Genomic DNA, 20,798 nt, shown 5'->3' with positions numbered 1-20,798 from the left:
CATTTGTGGTGATATTCCGCTTGTTTTACTTGTTTTGGAAGGGTCATTCTTTACACTTTTCATTTTTCTTGCTGCCCCTCCTATTCGTTTATCTGATATCTGAGAAAAAGAAGCGCGCACACACACACACACACACATATATTCTGAAAACAGGAGACGGTGCTACAAATCAGGAATATTTTTATTTTAAAAAACAAATGAAACAATGAACACTTCCACTGTTCACCCCACATCTGTCCCATTGACTAACGCGATCATGAAAAAGCAGTACTACAAAACATGTCAAATTAAGAAAAAAAACAACAAAATAGAACTAGAGTACAATATAACAAGTACTATCTGATATGTACAAGCAGAATAGTTTATGATAACTTTTATAGGCAGAAGGCAAAAACAAAAAAAGAAGAAAAAAAAAAACGCTGCTGAAGAAAAATGGCATGTGCAAAAATACTTTCCACAACTCCACAAGCTCGGGTCGTCTGCTGCTTTAACCAGCGAGCCCCGTTCCTCTGGGGACCGGTGGCCCGTCTACGAGCTGTGGGGAACGGGGACGGCGAGCTTGTGGAGGCCTGAAGAAGACTCGCTCATCAACAGAAGGGACGCATTTCTGAGGACGGGCGGAGAGAAAAGACACTGCTGACAGAGATGATTGATGGGCCGAACAGCTTTTGATCTCTAACCACAGACGGAGGAACCATCGTCACGAACACACACGGGTAAAAAAAACGCACGGCAACGACGTGAAGACACACAGAACAGCCAGAGTCTTCGGTAAGGAAATGTGTCTAATTTGAAATGATGACGTTAGAACAAGGATCACTTTTTTTTTTTTGTTGGTATGTTTTCAGTTCTCAGTACCCCAAAAACCTACAAATATTATTCAATATCATCACAATTTGGTCTCATTTTGCTTTCGACAGTGACTACTTGTAACGCCTCTATTCTACGGGAATATTTCCAACTTTAATCATCGAGAAAAAAAACGACAGAAGAGGGCCTCAGGAGTGATAGAAAATCCAACAGCATCACAAGGCAAAGAGCTTGTTGAGCGAGCAGCAGCTGTTTCTCACCACGGGACGTTCCGCAGTTGCGAAGCAAAGTAAAATGTTGAAGGTTTCATTCCAAATGTAGAAATTTTGGAGCTTTTTTTCCCAAATTTACAAATGCGAATACCCTGTCAGGATGAAGCACACTGGAAAAAAACACGTCACTTACTTTAAAAAGCAGTGAACGATTTGGCAAACGGCTGCTGGAGTGCGTGTTGTTGAAGGTTTGGGTTGAGCAGAATCACCTTGGTTCACCTACAGATTACCTCAACTAGAATTTAATGGACACTTGGGGGCAGTAGAAGTAATTTGAGCACGTCGCTGACACATTGAGATTCATTTTTGGAGAATTATTCATGGTGAACTTGTTGGAAAACATCTGGCAGATATAAAGCCACCCTCTGTTTTTAGCTGTTTCAGCTCATTAGCTCACCAGCTAGTCATTTATTGACTAACAAATGACTAGCTTTCACAACAATTAGCTTAAGGATGCTAACTGCAGAGCTGAGAGGAGCCACAGTCTGGTGGTGGTGTTTTTTTTTTTTTACTGCAGTCAACTCGCCTCACATTTCATAAACTTCCCTTTTCAAGCGTTTGTATAAAAATTCGGAGAAGCAATCCTTTAAAATCGACATATTACACAAAAAAAACAAAAAAATTGTACTCAAGGCTTGTTTCCATTAACGCGCCGTAGCTGCTAATTCCTAAAATATGCTAACGCTAACTCCCGCTAATGAAGTAAATGGAGGGAAATAGTCGGCCATTTGTCTGCATCAAGTTGTTTTTTTATGGCAAATATCTTCAAGTGTAGTTATCTTTTGTCACAAGAAATACATTATCTTAGTGTGTCTGTACTTTATAAGCTAATTTGGAATGAAACCACCAGTTTAAGTTCAGTTTGAGCCCTCTGTGTCAAACTACAGAGTTCATCAACGCTCACTGACATTCGGCTTCTGAGAGGAGGCCGTCAGTCAGTCCGTCCAACAAGCCCTTCACTGGTCGTCAACAAGAGAAAAATCTGCATGTTTTAAGGCTGCCTATTTTCCCTTTTATCCCTAAACCCCCAACATTTTAAGATAAGCTTGTGGTGCGGTCTTGAAATCATCTGCTGTGGAACGTTTATTTTTTAAAAAAAACCTACAAACTCTTGGCATTTAAATGCTAAACAGCACATGTAAACTAAATCGAGTACATTCAGATTTTTTATTTTTTTTGGAATTGCTCAGAGCTCAATCAGCTGGGCGTTTGCCCGGCGGTGACCGAGAGGCCGTTAGCTGTTAGCTTTTAGCCGTTAGCCGCGCAGAGAGCTTCGAGCGGGAAAACTTTACGTCACAGGTGCTGAACAACGAGACGTGCTGCTGACATCACAACTGTAACACTGCAACATCAACACGGGAAGAAAACTCCCAAATCTATTCTCAGACTGACAGAGACCATTCAAATAAAGACATTGGCTTTAACACTATTAAAAAAAAAAACTATTTTTATAATACTTCAGTGGCGATGGAGAGTGTTACAATGCAGGCGACACAAGGCAGAGCGGCACAGGCTTCTTTTAAGGACGATTAGAACAAATCAGTCCGCCTTAAATAATTAAATATGCTGAAAGGGTTCATTCGAATGATTCCTGATCTTAGTTTGAGGTTTAGTTTTTCCTTTTGTTGCATTTGCCTTGTGTCAGACTCCAAAGTGAACAGGACGACCACTGCAGCCCTAATCTGATTATCAGTGATATTGATAATGACCACATCATCAACGCACACACACACACACACACACACACACACACACAAATGACAACCACATGCCCCCCCGTCACAGAATATAAAAGTTTTCATCATAATTTGGTGATATTTTTACGTTTCCGACCACGTTACACTGATTTGTTTATCACATACACGCACTTTTACCTGTTACTGCACACTCACTAATCACCTCACGATATCCTACAGAAAGCATGTGGCAAACACGCCGAAATAAGAAAATAAACCCAAATACGTTGGGGTTCTTTCCCCCCCACACAAAATGGCCGTTAAGTCTCAGGGAAAGTAGGAATGATCAGAGACTTTCAATTTGGATCAGGGCTGCCAGCTCGCTGCCAATAAAGTGAAAGTTTTGAAGCCGGCAGGCGACCGTTTTGTGCTTTATGTGCATAATTCTCATATTAAAGATGCTCGTGGAAAGAAAAGCGCTTCTCTAATCAGTTCTGGACCTTTTGAACATGCATTTTGTTGTGTCCGGTTGCATATTTAGTCGCTGTGAAGTGGGTTAATCTACATTTTACCAGCTGCAATCACCCAAACGGTCCCTGTGTCATCAGAACAGGAGCAAATGAAGATAAATGATGCAATAACACAGACTAAATGCATCACAAAACGGCTCCAAAAGGAAGGTTTTACAGCTTTTTCACGAGAGCACAATTCTTCAAAAAACACACGCTTCGCCTTTATGTATATACTTTGTTTCTTTTTTTTTTTTGATTGGCATTAAACATCCAAATGACTTGTTAAGAACAGAAATAAATGTTTACATGGAAGCCCTTTAAATTAAAAAGTACACAAACGGGTGAGCTTGTAGAAACTCCGTCCACGTCGGCCTTTAATCTGACCGTATTTTCAGAGTTTTGAGTGTGAACCTGCTCATGCAAACTGAAGTTACCGTTTCTGGCACATCAGCGCGGCGTGTGCGTGCGTGTGCACGTGTGTGTTGGTTAGTTTGGAGCATGCACGTGTGGATCGGGTCTCGGAAGGGGCCAAAACGCAGACGGTTAGACTTTAAGGGCTTGAAACGGGTTAGTTTTTTACATGCTGTTGCATTCCTTAGAACAGAAACATAAATGGCAGTTAGCTAATAAACTTGTGCTGTAATCCCCTTGTAAACACTCGCTCGCACACACACACACACACATTTACTGTACATTCACGTGTGCATGCACACTCAGAAGCACAAAAAGGGGCATTAAAGTGACTAGTAACGGTGCTGCACCCCCCCACCACCCGTCTCCTCCTCCTCTCTGGACTGTAATAAGGTGACTGTGGTTATAGTGGAATTTAAAAGAGGAAACGGCCGCTTGCTCTGCAGGCTCTGCAGGCTCTGGCAGGTGGGATCTGTGCACAGGTGAGACAGGAATGAGGAGAGTAGGAGGTCAGGTGGAGGGTCGGAGAGGCTGAAGGGAGCTCAGCCCTACGAGGGGGGCTTGCTGTAGCCAAAGAGTCCAACAGGCAGGTATTTGACGTGAGTGGGCCACTGCGCAGCCAGCTGGAAGAACTTAACGTCGTTCCACTCCACGCCATCGATGGACACTGGAGGGAGACACGGCAGGTACTGAGTGAGGGGAAGAAAAGCCAAACAAAGAGACTAAACGAGGCGTCTCCGGAGGTGCGGTTACCTTTCAGGATGGTCTGCTGCTGCTTGGTGGAGCAGATGAGCCGGCTGATGCCTTCGATGATCTGGCTCTTAGAGTCCACGTCCTTCTCTCTGGGCTTCTTTCCCAGGAAGATGGTGGGAACTGACGGGGGGGAAGAGGGACATGAAAGTGAGACAAAGGTCAACCAGAGTGGGCACATGTGTGTAACGGGGGTACGACAAGCTTCAGAGCAACAGATCTCTAATTTAAACAACATTTAATGACCGTCCTACAGAAGGTTTGTTGGAGCACTCGGTCAGTTAGAGGTCCAGATCTCAGGTTAATGAGAAAATCAGAGGCCGAAAAAGGACTCAACTCAACTTTATTTATAAAGCCCTTTAAAACAGCCGTGGCTGAAACAAAGTGCTGAACATGAATAACAGCACGAAGTATAAGGCATAAAACATGAGAACAATTTAAAAACAATAATAAAAAATAACAGAAACAGAGTCTCATGCTGGGTTAAAAACCAGGGAATAAAAATGGGTTTTAAAAATGGGCAGTGAAGGGGTTTGTCTGATGTGAAACAGGAGGTCGTTCCACAGTTTAGGACCAGCAGAGGAAAAGGCTCCGTCTCCTCTGAGCCTCCGTTTGGCCCTCTGTGCCTCCAGGAGCAGCTGACCTGAGGCACCCGGCAGGAGAGGAAGGATGGAGCAGCTCAGAGAGGTTTAAAAGATTTAAAAACAAATAAAAGAATCTTAAAATGGACTCTAAAATGCACAGGCAGCCGGTGGAGGGAGGCTGAAATGGGAGTAATGTGCTCCCTCTTAGGTGTTCCAGTTAGGAGGCGAGCGGCAGCATTTTGGACTAACTGGAGACGTGCGAGGGAGGACTGGCTGACTCAAAGATAAAGAGCATCGCAGTAATCCAGCCGCGATGTGATGAAGGCGTGGATCACTGTTTCAAAGGGCTTCACCTTCAGCTGCCTAAGATTAAAAAAAAGCTGGACTTCACTGCTGCACAAATTTGCCGGTCCAATTTAAAATCCCCGTCCATCTTAAAACAAAAGTTTGTGACTGTTGGCTTCCTGTATCGCACCGAGGGGCCCACTGGGACCAAACGCCATCACTTCTGTCTTATTCTCGTTGAATTTTAGAAAGTTTAAGGACAACCAGAGTAAAGACTGGATCCCTGACGAGAGGACAAGCCTGAATTTAGGAGATTCTTATAGATGCGAACGGGCCAGAGGCTCGTTTATACACGCTTTCTGTGGAAGTATAATAACATTTCTTAGCACAGAGCCTGCATGTTTAGGTGGAATACCAGAAAAGATGAGCCTTAGTTACAGGCTGCAGGGTCATACCGACGCCACCCCGACTGAACTGTGACTCAAACAGACGGTTATTTTTCAAACTGTACAACAGACTGCAGGTGCTTTGGGAAACTTTTGGAAAGTTTTAATGAAAGAAAGAGATTATGGCTGTGAGAGATGAGCCACATGGGGGGGGAAGAAGCTGTGCGACACGGTTTATTTCCTGCACAATAAGACGTTATGTATCACACTGAAATATGAGTAGCAGTGGGTGTCCTGAGGGCCATGTGGGGCTACTCATGAGAGCAATGACCGTCTGTTATACCGGCGCTAATGCTACTTTTATGCTACCTGTGTGAGTCAAACCCATTTCCTGTCTCCACCCTGTTTTTTCTTCCCCTCAATGTTATCACAGCTTAATACACAACATCCACGTGGAGTCGAGTCTGCAGCAAAACACTTCACAATGTTTCATATGAACATTTTGTGTTGAAGCCTCAGTTTCAACAGGCAGATTCAGGGATTTTCCACTAAAATGTGATGAATTAGGACTGGAAATGCTCGAGTAAAGCACACACATATCAGTTTTTGTACTTTCCACCTGAGCTACTCGTTCACTTGTTCCCATGAAAGACATCAGAAGTCTCCACCTAATGTCCCTGCAGCAGAGCTTTGCCCCGAGCCCATAAAACTTCCTTTTTAACTGAGAAAGTGGTACGAAGTGTCTGCATTTTATCAAATCAAATCAAATTTATTTGTGTAGCACATTTCATGTACAAAACAATTCAAAGTGCTTCATATAAAATAAAAGCGTTGCAGCAGGGAGTGGAAGAAGCATTAAAATGCATAAAAGAATATAAAGAGAAACAAATAAAATAATTTAAATGATTAAAAACAAGCAACAGTCCAGATAAATTAAAAGATACCGTGCAGATTTCATGCATTTTAAAGATTAATGTCGGATCCTTGGTCCTGGGTCAACATATTATGTTTAAAGAAAGAATATTTTCTAAAAACGGTTGAATTTGATATGAATAAAATGTGCACTGATCATCAGCTCACCTTTCTTGTTCTTCTCCTTGGTGACCACAGTCATGGCCATGGTGCTGACCTGGGTCTGTGGATCGCTGCCGCCCCCTCCTGGAAGCCTGCTGACCTGCAGCGAGCGGAAGTCGCTCTTCAGCGTGTTCTTGCAGCCCGTGTCACGCCGCTCGCCCTCCCGCCGCTTCTCCGCCAGCGAGGCGAGCCAGTAGTCCACCTGAAGGCCGATGGCGTCCACGCCGTGAGACATGCTGGGGCTCCTGTGGACAGAAAACAACTTTTCTAACAGCACTCTGACAACTACTGTTCAGGCTCCAAACTGACTAAAAAAAAGATGGATTTCACATTTGTTTTTCCAACAGCAAATACACAAAAGGTGAAATAAAGACTTAATGAGACGAGCTGCTGTCAGAGAGAAACTTTTCCATCTGTAGGTCACTGAAGGAAGTTTAAACTCCAGGCAGAAAAAGAAGGAAGCTGCTCTGAAGTCTCACCCTTGGGCTGTGAGGACGCTGCCCATAGAGGGGGAGGACGGGGGTGTCGCTGCCTCTTTGATCATCCCCGTGGGGGAGCCGTGGGACGGAGGAGACGTGGAGGGTACGGCCAAGCTCACGGCCACGCCCTCCTCTGGATCTCCTGGAAAATAAACGGAGGGAACATTGTTAAAGTTGGATCCTCTCGGTGTGAAGGCGAAACCTTCTCCGAACGCTCACCTGTCGGGGAGCTGCCAGACTCGATGAGACCGACCTTCACAACCTGGAAAACAAAGGGGTGATTGTCAGGGAAACACGCCAGTGATGAGCGGCACACTGCAGTAACATCTGCTGTTAAAACCTCACCCCGATAAAAGGAATGAACTTCTGGTAGGAGTCTTCGTCTCGCCTGGAAAAGAGAGAAAGAACAGAGGCTGTTTATGAAAGTCTGACCCGATCCGGTCGGTCTTGGCGTGCGTCTGCACTCACGTCCTGTGTTTGCAGGTGAGCATGGCCTCGGCGATGGGCAGCTGGTGTGTGACTGTGGCTCCGCTGATGTACTGCGTGATTCGTCCTGCTACATCCAACTGATCTGGAGGTGAAATACGAGACTCATTAGTGGACTGTACTGAATCTGTTCGGACGGAGAGATGGTGATCGAACATGCGGTACCCGTCTGAGGTGGCTCAGTGCGGCTGAACACGTCTCTCCAAGCTCCATCCAGGAAAGAGGAGCTGTAGCGGTTGTCAAGGGCTCCGAGATGCTTAGCAACGGGATGGGAGCCTGATTAAAAAGACATAAACATGCACATGTTTTTGAGATTGGGTGCCAAAAATCCAATCATCGTGGTCACAATTAACTCCCCGTGAGGACGTCCGGAGAACTGAACAAGCATAATCAGGATATAAGCTTTCAGCAGTCTGACTCAGCTCGCCTAACAACCACCTAACGGCCACCTAAAGGCCACCTAAAGGGCCACCTAAAGGCTGCCTAACAGCCACCTAAAGGCCACCTAAAGGCTGCCTAACAGCCACCTAAAGGGCCACCTAACAGCCACCTAAAGGCTGCCTAACAGCCACCTAAAGGCCACCTAAAGGGCCACCTAAAGGCCACCTAACAGCCACCTAAAGGCTGCCTAACAGCCACCTAAAGGCTGCCTAACAGCCACCTAAAGGGCCACCTAACAGCCACCTAAAGGCTGCCTAACAGCCACCTAAAGGCCGCCTAACAGCCACATAACAGCCACCTAACAGCCACCTAAAGGCTGCCTAACAGCCACCTAAAGGCCGCCTAACAGCCACATAACAGCCACCTAACGGCCACCTAACAGCCACCTAACAGCCACCTAAAGGCTGCCTAACAGCCACATAACAGCCACCTAAAGGCCGCCTAACAGCCACATAACAGCCACCTAACGGCCACCTAAAGGCTGCCTAACAGCCACCTAACGGCCACCTAACGGCCACCTAAAGGCCGCCTAACAGCCACCTAAAGGCTGCCTAACAGCTACCTAAAGGCCGCCTAACAGCCACCTAACAGCCACCTAACGGCCACCTAAAGGCCACCTAACAGCCACCTAAAGGGCCACCTAAAGGCTGCCTAACAGCCACCTAAAGGCCACCTAAAGGGCCACCTAACAGCCACCTAAAGGGCCACCTAAAGGCTGCCTAACAGCCACCTAACGGCCACCTAAAGGCCGCCTAACGGCCACCTAAAGGCCACCTAAAGGGCCACCTAACGGCCACCTAAAGGGCCACCTAACGGCCACCTAAAGGCCGCCTAACAGCCACATAACAGCCACCTAACAGCCACCTAAAGGCTGCCTAACAGCCACCTAAAGGCCGCCTAACAGCCACATAACAGCCACCTAACGGCCACCTAACAGCCACCTAACAGCCACCTAAAGGCTGCCTAACAGCCACATAACAGCCACCTAAAGGCCGCCTAACAGCCACATAACAGCCACCTAACGGCCACCTAAAGGCTGCCTAACAGCCACCTAACGGCCACCTAAAGGCCGCCTAACAGCCACCTAAAGGCTGCCTAACAGCTACCTAAAGGCCGCCTAACAGCCACCTAACAGCCACCTAACGGCCACCTAAAGGCCACCTAACAGCCACCTAAAGGGCCACCTAAAGGCTGCCTAACAGCCACCTAAAGGCCACCTAAAGGGCCACCTAACAGCCACCTAAAGGGCCACCTAAAGGCTGCCTAACAGCCACCTAACGGCCACCTAAAGGCCGCCTAACGGCCACCTAAAGGCCACCTAAAGGGCCACCTAACGGCCACCTAAAGGGCCACCTAACGGCCACCTAAAGGCCGCCTAAAGGCCGCCTAACAGCCACCTAAAGGCTGCCTAACAGCTACCTAAAGGCCGCCTAACAGCCACCTAACAGCCACCTAACGGCCACCTAAAGGCCACCTAACGGCCACCTAAAGGCCACCTAACAGCCACCTAAAGGCTGCCTAACAGCCACCTAAAGGCCACCTAACAGCCACCTAACAGCCACCTAACGGCCACCTAAAGGGCCACCTAACGGGCCCCTAACGGCCACCTAACGGCCACCTAAAGACCACCTAACAGCCACCTAAAAGCCACCTAACGGCCACCTAAAGGGCCACCTAATGGCCACCTAAAACAAAGATCACTCACCCAGAGGCACCACCAGGAAGCGCATGTGGTTGAGCCAGTCGGACGTCTTGTTGGCCAGCTGAGTGACGAAGAACTGCAGGATGGCGCCCAGATAACTCTGGCCGCCCACCGCCGCCACCTTCACTGCTCTGGGCATGGAGGAGTTACAGTTACAGCTGCGGGGGGACAGAGGGAAAGGATGCTTTCAGGACAACTCTGGTTTTCTTTTTCTCTGAGCAACATTCATAAATTATTTAATTTGGTCATGAATAAACCACTGAAAGTTCAGTCAACAGCTGAGATTTAACCTTCTATAAAACCCTCAAACAAACTTATATCCTGGTATTTCCAGGTTAAATGATGGTAAATACCAGTATTTTATAAGAAATGGGCCACATGTTCGATGTCATAATCACTTTAAGTTGAATCATTCTATTCGATAAGATAAATTATTTGAAGATGAATCTAAATATTTTGCCTGAACTCATATGTTCACCCATGTTTAGAATATATTTGGGCACCGACTGCTCGTTTTAAACTGCTGGTCGACCAGGAAGGGTTTTAATTGGGGATGTTCCTGGTTAACGGAGAGCTGCAGCGTCACATGAGGGAAGGCGTGTGTGGCTGGCGGGGTCGTTTTAGCCCCACTTTGTTCAGAAAGCTAAATGCAGAGGCTCTGCAGATGGGACGCCTGCGGATTTATTACCTTGCTGGTTACATATTAATAAGCTGGTATGTTGCCCTGTGAGGAACCACGAAGTGCAAATTAAAGGAGGCAGCTATGTGAGAAGGAGTTGAGATGTATATTTAAAGTTTATCTAAATCTTTTAAATGTAAGTTTTACTAAAATAACTCATTTAAACGCATCATTTAAAGATTTAAACAACACTTAAAGAACACTTAAAACCACAAATAGATGGTTTTATGCAGGTAATAAATGGAGGAAGATTCAGTGATTCTGCTCTATCCGCCGTCACTAAAGAGGATTTTCTTTTCGAAAGATTTTCCCTTCTTTTACAGAACGTTTAAACATTTTAAAGGCTTCATCTTAAGGTTAAAGGTCTCTATTGGAAAGTGTTTATGGAGAAAATAACATCCCAGGCAGTTAATCTACTTTATAAGATAATAAAAGATGGACTATCCTCAGTCTGGAGACTATAAATACACCAGATTTTGGTCTCATTGTGATGTTTCCTTTATCTTTATTTGTCCTACGTTCGATTTTATATTTTTAGAATCATGCAAATGTGACATTTAATTCCTCGAGCCACGCTTAAATGCCAGCGTCTGTCAGATTAAACCTCGTGTGGCCTCAATACAGCACGGACTGTTTAAAAATGTGCAAAACAAAACAAATCTGACCCAATATCTGATAGAAATGTTCTGGATTGATGGGTAAATGTGTTCAACTGGACATAATGTGAGAATTAAACAGAGACGGACATTAAAGGATAAGACCGGTTTTTTGACATGGGGCCCTTGATTTCACATTATAGCATGATGTTCTACTCACCCCTGCTTGTTGTTTGTCATTTGGAGCTGTTCCGAAGATATTCGAGAGGCGTCTGGCTGCTCTCTTGAGATATTCGGCCATGAAACGGTTTCCTATGGGCAAGCTCATACAGGCACAAACTATGCTGTTTATAATTTATTAATTACTCTACACTAGAACTGATAACGTGGAGATGCGTCGCTTACTTAAAAAAATCCGGGTTATTGTAATTTTGATTTTTTTGTCGTAAAGTGGGTGTTACTGACGTCATCGTCGTGCTACTGCCACAGGCAGCCCACAGACCTGCTGCCTATTTATTCATTCGGCTAAAATTCAAAATTAGTAACCCGGATTTTTTTAAGTAAGCGACGCACCTCCACGTTATCAGTGCTGGTGTAGAGTAATTAATAAATTATAAACAGCATAGTTTGTGCCTGTATGAGCTTGCCCATAGGAAACCGTTTCATGGCCGAATATCTCAAGAGAGCAGCCAGACGCCTCGCGAATATCTTCGGAACAGCTCCAAATGACCAACAACAAGCAGGGGTGAGTAGAACATCATGTTATAATGTGAAATCAAGGGCCCAATGTCAAAAAACCGGTCTTATCCTTTAAGCAGAGGAAGGGTTAAAGGTTGTGTGTGTTTATGTGGAAACAAAGCTAAAACAACTGATGATATGGGGTCAAAGGTCAAACAGAAACAGAGGATGAGACAGAGGCTGTGTTCGAAACCGCATACTTCTCCTACTACTCCTACTAACTTTTTGAGTTAGTATGTGAGTTTGAGTAAGCGAGAAGTTCCCAGATGCATACTAGATTCTCCGAAATGTTGGGTATGCATCATGAGGTTACTACTCATACTCAAACTACCCAAGATGCAACGCAACGTGACGTCGCCGATCGTCATTTCCTGTCAAAACGGCAGTTTCAAGCTAGCTACAACGAGGGTAGGTTCACTTCCTGTTTTCAAAACAAAAGCACCAATTGTATCCTAATGGCTTTCCCTATGATAAAAGGCAACGGGTATTTTATTTTGTGAAAATAACCGGAAGTGCGTTGCTCACTGCGGCTAGCTTTCGTAGCTTTAGTAGCACAAAATTGTAAATAGCCGGTATTTTGTCAGGTTTTCAACACGTTGGGGATCTAAACGACTACTTTCTGGCCTGAAAATGTTTCAAATGTTGCTAAAGTTTACAGAGTTTAGAGCTTAAGCGAAATCAGCTTCAGGCCGGCTGATTTCGGCTCGCAAAATGCATTGTGGGTAAACACTCTGCATACTGTCTGATTGATGAGTATGCAGTATGCAGTATGGAAGTGTGCAGTTTGTAGTAGGCGGTTTCGAACACAGCCAGTGTTGAGTTGTCCTGACAACCAGGGAGTGGAGAATAAGAACAACGAAACTCACAACTTCTGGATGCGCGTGAGCACGGCGGACAGCACCGCCTGGATTTCAGCCGCCGAGCAGGTGCACACCACCGGGTGTCTCTGTCCTTGGAGCTGCTCTGCAACATACTGCAGCAAACCGACACACGAGGAGTCAGGGGTGCGATGGAAAGGGGAAACCGGACATTGTGGCGGGACGCTCCGAGGCTTACCTGCCCCTGCCAGTCGGTGCCGTTGACCAGGATGAGGCTCTCTGGGAGCGCAGAGTCCGACAGCAAGATCTGGTTCAGCTGATCGTACATGGCTTTCCTCAGGACCTGCACACACATCCAGAGCAGATGAAACCCCTCGTAGGGACACATTTACCCTCCGGATGACTCATCAGCACATGCATAATTCATCCCTGAGCTCCAGGCGGGTCGTACATTAGCAGAATGCGTGTTTTCTTTACTCTGAGAGAAGCATGTGGGCAGAGGAGGCGGCGCGCACAGGCAGCCGTTTTCACGTTTAAGCCCTTTGTGTGGATGCACGTCTCTGTGCAGCTTATAATTAGATGCTGGAGAGATGGAGAATGAAAAGTCTAACTGTGGCTCGGGTTGCTGTACCGGCGTGCTGTGTCCCAGCTCCGGGGATCTCTCCGAGTCGGAGCTGTTGGTGCGTTCACTGAGAGGTTTGGACAGCTGTCTCTCCTTCATCGGAGTGCTGCTGCGTTTCTGCCGGGGCGTGTGGCCTCCGTCCAGCCTGCAGGAAAAAGTCCAGTTAAACCAGCCGTGTTCACACTTTCACCTGTAAAAACTACATGATGGCGGCTCAGAAAGTTCATGTCCGTAGTTTAAAAACCTACATTAGCCGATTCGTTTCCTTACTTGGAAATATTAACCACAGCACAGACGGACTACTACATTAAAAAAGGTCCTTTTGTGGTCATTTCATCTGTTGCTGAGATCATTTTCCAGCTCTTAATGGTTGTTTTTAATGCCTCACTCAGGTTGTTTTCTATCTCTTTGGAGTCCTTTGCCTTTTATTTTAGTTTTGTGCTGCATTTCATTTCCCTTTCACCTCGTTTTCCATCTCCTTACAGTAATTTCATACCTACTTATGATTGTTTTGTGTCCTTCTCTGGAATATATATCACATCTTTAGGTATTTTTATGTCTATTTAGACTCAGTAATGTTACTGTAAGAACCATTTTCAGCCTTTCTTGTTGTGTCTTTATATTTCAGAAACAGCAGCAGGAGTTTATCTGAAAGAACCAGGATACAAACCTAAGTTAAGCCACAGGCGAAGAGGCTTAACACGTAGTTCTAATAAAAATTGAGGCGTGACCTCAGGTTAGAGCAAAGTAGATTTTTCCCAGAGTCAACTAAAAAGTTCAGTAGATACACGTGCAAAATATTTCAGTTTACCCGGAGGCGTTTTTAATTAGGCAGATTTGTTACCTTGGTGACGACAGGGGCGGGATTTCATTCTTGCTGCTCTTCATGGGCGTACGGGGTTTCTCTGCCACTGACACGGTGATGCAGGGGCCCACCTCAGCAAACAGCTCCTGATCCGTCAGCTCCTACGAGTCCAAAAGAGAGACAGTTTGTGTCAAACGTCGTCTTTTGCTTTCTCAGTTCCTTCAATCTGAAGCAGATCCCCCCTCAGAGTGACATTAACTGAGATCCCAACCCTGCATTAGCTCTCCCACCGTCCCACCGGCTCTCGTAAAAACAGGGAAATTCGTACCAGAGTGTCAGTCTCAGATGGGATCTCATCCAGGTTGCGGCTGCGGGAGGGTTTCATCTTCTCTAGAGGAGGCTGCTCCCCCTGCTGGAAAGATGAGGGAGCCGCAGTCAGATGGGCTCAAAGAGACTCAGGATACAATAAACAAAAAGAAATGAGGTCATTATGCAGCCACAGCGCTCTGCTTCACGGGAAAAACATCCAAACCAACCTAAGAGAGCAGTGGGGGAGTCCTGAGGGTGTTAGTTCTCACTGGTAACTTTAAGCCTTGCAGAGCGTTTAAAATTAATCAGATAAAAATGCGTTTATTCAAGTGAAAGTCGCCTTTTCTGCTGAACAAATGTCTCAGGATGCGTGCCAACAGTAGTCACAAAGCTACAGGCTTATTTCAGCACCACCACGACAAGATGTGATAAAGCTGCTTGTGCCAGATCGCAGCAGAGACTCCAGTTTATTCAGCAGACGCTGCCTGTTAAAGAGTTATTAGATTTCTGCTCCATTAAGCAAAATGTTCGCTTGAAACATTTATGATCATTTGCAATCTGCTGCCCTGTGGCTTTAGATTCTGGGTTTTTACCGCCTCAAAGTAGTGTCACACGGTGTTTTATCATACTTGTAGCTTCATCTGAGCGTGCACTCTTTAAGTAACCCGAGCGGGGTGCTGCTTATTTGTCATCTTGGAAACTTCTATGAGGTTAACGCTGTATGATTGAGTTTACTTTTAATAGTTTTAACTGCTTCACACCCTCACTGGGCCTCAGATCAGAAGTGTTATGCAGTTACTGGAGAGCAACATGCAGCCTGTGTCCTCAGAGCTACTCACCGGACTGAAAGTATCTCGGCCCAAACTGCCTTTGCTGTTCAGGCTGCCGATCTCCGTCTGCGAGCTGGACTGAGACATCCCCTCAAAGAACGGCCTGAGCAAACGGAGAGGAAAGAAAGCGCCTTTGTCAGGAACTCTGTTTCAAACCGACAGAACTCTGCTTTATGTTAGAATTTTAATCAAAAGAGCAGCTCTGACCAACAGAGGGCGCTCTGGAGGAGTCTCCGTGGTACCGACTGCAGCATCGATCGTCACAGACCAAACGTCTGTGAGGGAATACAGCGGCCTCACGGCTCTGTGCTTCTGCTCTTACCTCAGCTTGGGTTTGGGTGTGCTGAGGATGCTGTCGGTCTCCTCCATCTCTGGCCCGCTGTCACTGGGGTTGTACATCTCCAGGCTGTCGTACAGCTCGTCCAGGTCCTCCTCCACCTCCTGGATCTGCTCCCTCGAAACATGCTCCAGACCAAATCCCACCTGGAAGGGACACAGAGAGAGTTTCCACTTATCCAGCTCCGTCTGTCGCTTGTGTACGCGTATAAAAACATGTGAACGGCAGCCTTTTCCTGAAACTGAGCACCAATAACTTCCTGTAAAGGGAGATGTGCTGATCCCAACTGTAATGCTCAGCGGGGCTCACTGCCAACATCAAAATGTTCCCACCAGGCTCAGAGGCTGAGACTTCACTGCAGGTGACGAGTAAAAGGGAGACGAGTGAGATGCTTTTGAGCCAAAGTGACCCGTTTAAAATCAGAGTGGGTCAGACTGCTCAGCTGCTCCACTAATAAATCACAACACTCCAGCCCAGTTATGGCACCGATCTTAAGCTGGGTTTAACATGTGCTCATGCACGGAAACATGCACAATCATGCATACAAAAACTGTAAAATATTCATGAATAATTGATCCCACTCTGATTTAGGACTGTTCAACAGTGGGTCATGTGACCGGTCTGCAGTGCAGGCGGGTCAGTTTAGCACATGGCTTCTGCTGCTATGGAGCCTTTGAGGTGTTAAACATGTAAAATGTGCTGTATTTGAGCTATTAAACATGTAAAATGTGCTGTATTTGAGCTATTAAACATGTAAAATGTGCTTATTTGAGCTATTAAACATGTAAAATGTGCTGTATTTGAGCTGTTAAACGTGTAAAATGTGCTGTATTTGAGCTGTTAACTATGTAAAATGTGCTGTATTTGAGCTGCTAAACATGTAAAATGTGCTGTATTTGAGCTGTTAACTATGTAAAATGTGCTGTATTTGAGCTGTTAAACATAAAATGTGCTTTATTTGAGCTGCTAAACATGTAAAATGTGCTGTATTTGAGCTGTTAAACATAAAATGTGCTGTATTTGAGCTGTTAACTATGTAAAATGTGCTGTATTTGAGCTGCTAAACATGTAAAATGTGCTTTATTTGAGCTGTTAACTATGTAAAATGTGCTGTATTTGAGCTGTTAACTATGTAAAATGTGCTGTATTTGAGCTGCTAAACATGTAAAATGTGCTTTATTTGAGCTGTTAACTATGTAAAATGTGCTGTATTTGAGCTGTTAAACATAAAATGTGCTTTATTTGAGCTGTTAAACATGTAAAATGTGCTGTATTTAAGCTGTTAAACATGTAAAATGTGCTGTATTTGAGGTGTTAAACATGTAAAATGTGCTGTAATTGAGCTGTTAACTATGTAAAATGTGCTGTATTTGAGCTGCTAAACATGTAAAATGTGCTGTATTTGAGCTGTTAAACATGTAAAATGTGCTGTATTTGAGCTGTTAAACATGTAAAATGTGCTGTATTTGAGCTGCTAAACATGTAAAATGTGCTGTATTTGAGCTGTTAAACATGTAAAATGTGCTGTATTTGAGCTGTTAAACATAAAATGTGCTGTATTTGAGCTGTTAACTATGTAAAATGTGCTGTATTTGAGCTGCTAAACATGTAAAATGTGCTGTATTTGAGCTGTTAAACATGTAAAATGTGCTGTATTTGAGCTGTTAACTATGTAAAATGTGCTGTATTTGAGCTGTTAAACATGTAAAATGTGCTGTATTTGAGCTGTTAACTATGTAAAATGTGCTGTATTTGAGCTGTTAAACATGTAAAATGTGCTTTATTTGAACTGTTAAACATGTAAAATGTGCTGTATTTGAGCTGTTAACTATGTAAAATGTGCTGTATTTGAGCTGTTAAACATGTAAAATGTGCTGTATTTGAGCTGTTAACTATGTAAAATGTGCTGTATTTGAGCTGTTAACTATGTAAAATGTGCTGTATTTGAGCTGTTAAACATGTAAAATGTGCTTTATTTGAGCTGTTAAACATATAAAATGTGCTGTATTTGAGCTGTTAAACATGTAAAATGTGCTTTATTTGAGCTGTTAAACATATAAAATGTGCTGTATTTGAGCTGTTAAACATGTAAAATGTGCTTTATTTGAGCTGTTAAACATGTAAAATGTGCTTTATTTGAGCTGTTAAACATATAAAATGTGCTGTATTTGAGCTGTTAACTATGTAAAATGTGCTTTATTTGAGCTGCTAAACATGTAAAATGTGCTGTATTTGAACTGTTAAACATGTAAAATGTACTTTATTTGAGCTGTTAAACATGTAAATTGTGCTTTATTTGAACCGTTAAACATGTAAAATGTGCTTTATTTGCTGAAATAAGCAGCGATCTCTAAGGAAAGAAGACATGTTGCTCTAAAACCTGAAGGGATTACACAGATTGTCTGAATCTACATAACTTTTCTCCTCTTTCCGCTGACATCGACTGCTTTGATGGGTTGTAATGATTTCCAAAAATCACTGCAATCAGTGTCACTTATAAGACTCTTACTTATATATTGGATGAAATGACTTCAGAGCAGCACTATGAGACGATTCTGATCGATTTCATCATAATTCTTACAGTTAACCACTGAAAACTATGGCAACATCTCCTCTTTGGTGGTCGTCTCTGGAGGACGAGATGTTAATCACACACTGTGTGAGTAGTAATTCCACTGCTCCTTTATTTTTGTCACAATGTTGAATGAGCATGGCAATAAAAACTAAAAAGGTTCAACTCAAAACATTCAACAAATAAAGAAAGAACACCAACATGAAATTTTAATCAGTAAAAGTAACATTTTAAACAACAGACAGATGCCAAAACAACACGTTAATCACACCTCTGTTCTATTTCAAATGATAATGTTTGTTTTTTTAAGCTGGCAGCTGAATCTCAGCTGTTCTGCCACCTCTCCCACGCACGTCTCCGCGTGTCAGAGCGAAAGGGAAATGCACGTCGACACGCTGAAACCCGCCAGTGAGGCTGAAAGGGAAAGAAAGACAGAACCTACCTCATCCGTGACTTTGAACCTCTTCAGCAGGGCGACAAACTTCTGCTTGATGTTGGGTTGCTGTGGAGGACGAAGATGGAGAACATGAATCAGCGAGGACAGGCGGGGTCGTGTTTTTTTGTGTGAGCGTGTAGCGAGGACGGGCCGAGGAAGAGCCGACAGGAGCGAGATATCACAGCGATCATCGAGCTCGCTTTTCACGCTTTATGACTCAGAACGGCAGCGGTTAATGGAAACAGCATCAGAACATATTTCTGAAGGCGAAAAGTGGAATTTATGGCGCTCCTTCTGTCCGGCGTTGTGAAAGTGGAATATCTGGAAGCGTGGGAGTCATCAAGTCAGCCCGTCTCACACAGATGTTTGCCTGGCTGATTGCAAAGCACTTTGAACAGAAAGACATTGCTTATTCAATATTTAATAAGAATGACTCAGCAACTTTCTCTCTAAATGCAGCAATTATTTTTGGCTTATGTTCCCCGGCCCTCCCTCTTCATTATAAATATCTCCATCCACATGCAGACTGTTTCTGTGTCTCTCTGTGGACTCGTAGAGCTTTTATCTGCTGAAAAGGGCCATTAATCAGCTGCCATCAGGGCGGTCTGCAAAGCTGCAACCGCTCAACTAACATTTGTAAAAGCAGCATTAGTTCAATACCAACACAATTAAGACCTGTCTCTAAATAAAAGCCAGCATCCTTTATTACCTCATCCCGTATAAAGGTAATTTTCAGAGTAAGTAGAGAATAAATGGAGCTATGTGGAGTATGCAGGACTCAGCTGCACTATATGGACATGTTTGCACCTAAATCGCTCTGTTCCATCGGTTTTTGCTGCAGACTCTGGGCTGCTCCAGCTCTGTTTCGGGGTAAAGGAGGAACCCAGAAAACCCGGGGGTCTGCGTTTGAAGAGACACGAGGATAACCGCAAACATCAGCGTGTCAGGGCAGCATGTCATGTGGGGGGAAATTATTAATCAAATTATGCACTGGCCAAAAGGCCCCTCCAAAAATAAGTTAAAAAACAAAAAAAACAAATACGAGACGTATTTGTTTGAAATAAGCAAAAAAATAAAAAATAAAAATCTGCCAATGGTACTAGTGAAAATCGGCTTGTCAAGATTTCTTGAAATAAAATGTGATATTTGGGACTTTTGAGATAAAAGTGATCTTGAAATTAGCTTAAAAACCTCTTCAAATGTAAAAAAAAAAGCTTGTTTCATATGATATGCGACTCAAAACAATTTGTTTTCAAGACTTTTTCACTTAACAAGATATATTGTCTTCAAACAAGTCCCTATATCTGGCTGAAATAGTACTTGTTAGGCAGTTGTGTCTTATATTAAGTGTAATGAGATATTTTAACTAGAAATGAGACAAATATACTTGGTAAGACTTTGATTTTTTCCTGTGTGCTCTGTGACATGAAAACAGAAAGACGGATGGAACGTCCAACACCATGATGAGAATAACGCCGTTTTATTAACCTATTCATAACGCATTGTTTGTGAGACTATACGAGGATATTTATTCCTTTAATATCACCACACATGAGCTACAATGCACCTCAAAGAACAGCGAAATTTAAACTCTTTGGCATTGAAGAGATAAAAACTTCTATTTTCTCAAGCAAATCACATGGTGGAAAGTCAAAGAAGAGATAATTCTGTGTGTGACACCGATCTACAATGAAATGTGAGACAACAGCAACGTATTCATAAGGTCTGCACCTCCATGATAAGATTAACCATCAACGCTCCCAGTTGGTCTGGTTTTTTTTTTGTTCATGGAAGAAAACAACATCTGGACACGTGGGAACTTATTAGAGCTTTGCACGATTGTTCTCTCATGGGTGGAAGAAGAAGAGAACGTTTCAACACCACGAGCAAAGCTTCCATCCAGGCAGGAAGCAAAGAGGGTCAACTTCAAGCCTCAACACGTGTGTGGTGTTGGAGCTCCTTTAATAACTCCCCGACACACCAGAAAGACTGCTTTCCTTCTGTAAAATCACAGGCGCGCCTTCAGTTTTAATACTATCTGTATGACCGAGTATTAGCCTGCGTCCTTGTTGAGCGTTCGTGAGCGTGAGAGTGTGGGAATAAGCATCCCAGGATGTGGTTAGGGTCATAACGAGCGGCTGCAGTGGCTCATCCCAAAGCTTTCCTCCCAGTAAATTGGCCGGAATTA

At 44.2% G+C, this 20,798-nt stretch overlaps 1 protein-coding gene across 2 annotated transcripts in view; it reads right to left on the bottom strand.

Moving 5' to 3' along the window:
- Positions 1 to 163: 163 nt before the first annotated feature.
- The window catches only part of pacs1 (phosphofurin acidic cluster sorting protein 1), a 72,537-nt gene continuing 51,902 nt past the window's right edge, over positions 164 to 20,798 (bottom strand). The window contains exons 8-24 of one of the 2 annotated variants that reach the window (XM_075451660.1): positions 18,617 to 18,676; positions 15,588 to 15,748; positions 15,275 to 15,368; positions 14,455 to 14,538; positions 14,166 to 14,287; positions 13,331 to 13,466; positions 12,938 to 13,042; positions 12,748 to 12,854; positions 9,872 to 10,026; positions 7,891 to 8,001; positions 7,708 to 7,810; positions 7,585 to 7,627; positions 7,459 to 7,501; positions 7,240 to 7,381; positions 6,767 to 7,005; positions 4,435 to 4,554; positions 164 to 4,348 (exon numbers count right to left, since the gene is read on the bottom strand). In XM_075451660.1, the coding sequence (XP_075307775.1) occupies positions 4,230 to 4,348; positions 4,435 to 4,554; positions 6,767 to 7,005; positions 7,240 to 7,381; positions 7,459 to 7,501; positions 7,585 to 7,627; positions 7,708 to 7,810; positions 7,891 to 8,001; positions 9,872 to 10,026; positions 12,748 to 12,854; positions 12,938 to 13,042; positions 13,331 to 13,466; positions 14,166 to 14,287; positions 14,455 to 14,538; positions 15,275 to 15,368; positions 15,588 to 15,748; positions 18,617 to 18,676 (1,944 nt within the window). In that variant the 3' untranslated portion in view covers positions 164 to 4,229. The remainder of the gene's footprint in view (positions 4,349 to 4,434; positions 4,555 to 6,766; positions 7,006 to 7,239; positions 7,382 to 7,458; positions 7,502 to 7,584; positions 7,628 to 7,707; positions 7,811 to 7,890; positions 8,002 to 9,871; positions 10,027 to 12,747; positions 12,855 to 12,937; positions 13,043 to 13,330; positions 13,467 to 14,165; positions 14,288 to 14,454; positions 14,539 to 15,274; positions 15,369 to 15,587; positions 15,749 to 18,616; positions 18,677 to 20,798) is intronic. The other variant, XM_075451661.1, reaches the window with a different exon arrangement.

Source organism: Odontesthes bonariensis, chromosome 19 (assembly GCF_027942865.1).
Source record: "Odontesthes bonariensis isolate fOdoBon6 chromosome 19, fOdoBon6.hap1, whole genome shotgun sequence".
In the NCBI taxonomy this organism is placed as follows: Eukaryota; Metazoa; Chordata; class Actinopteri; order Atheriniformes; family Atherinopsidae; genus Odontesthes; species Odontesthes bonariensis.
This window is presented reverse-complemented; position numbering and strand designations above follow the sequence as displayed.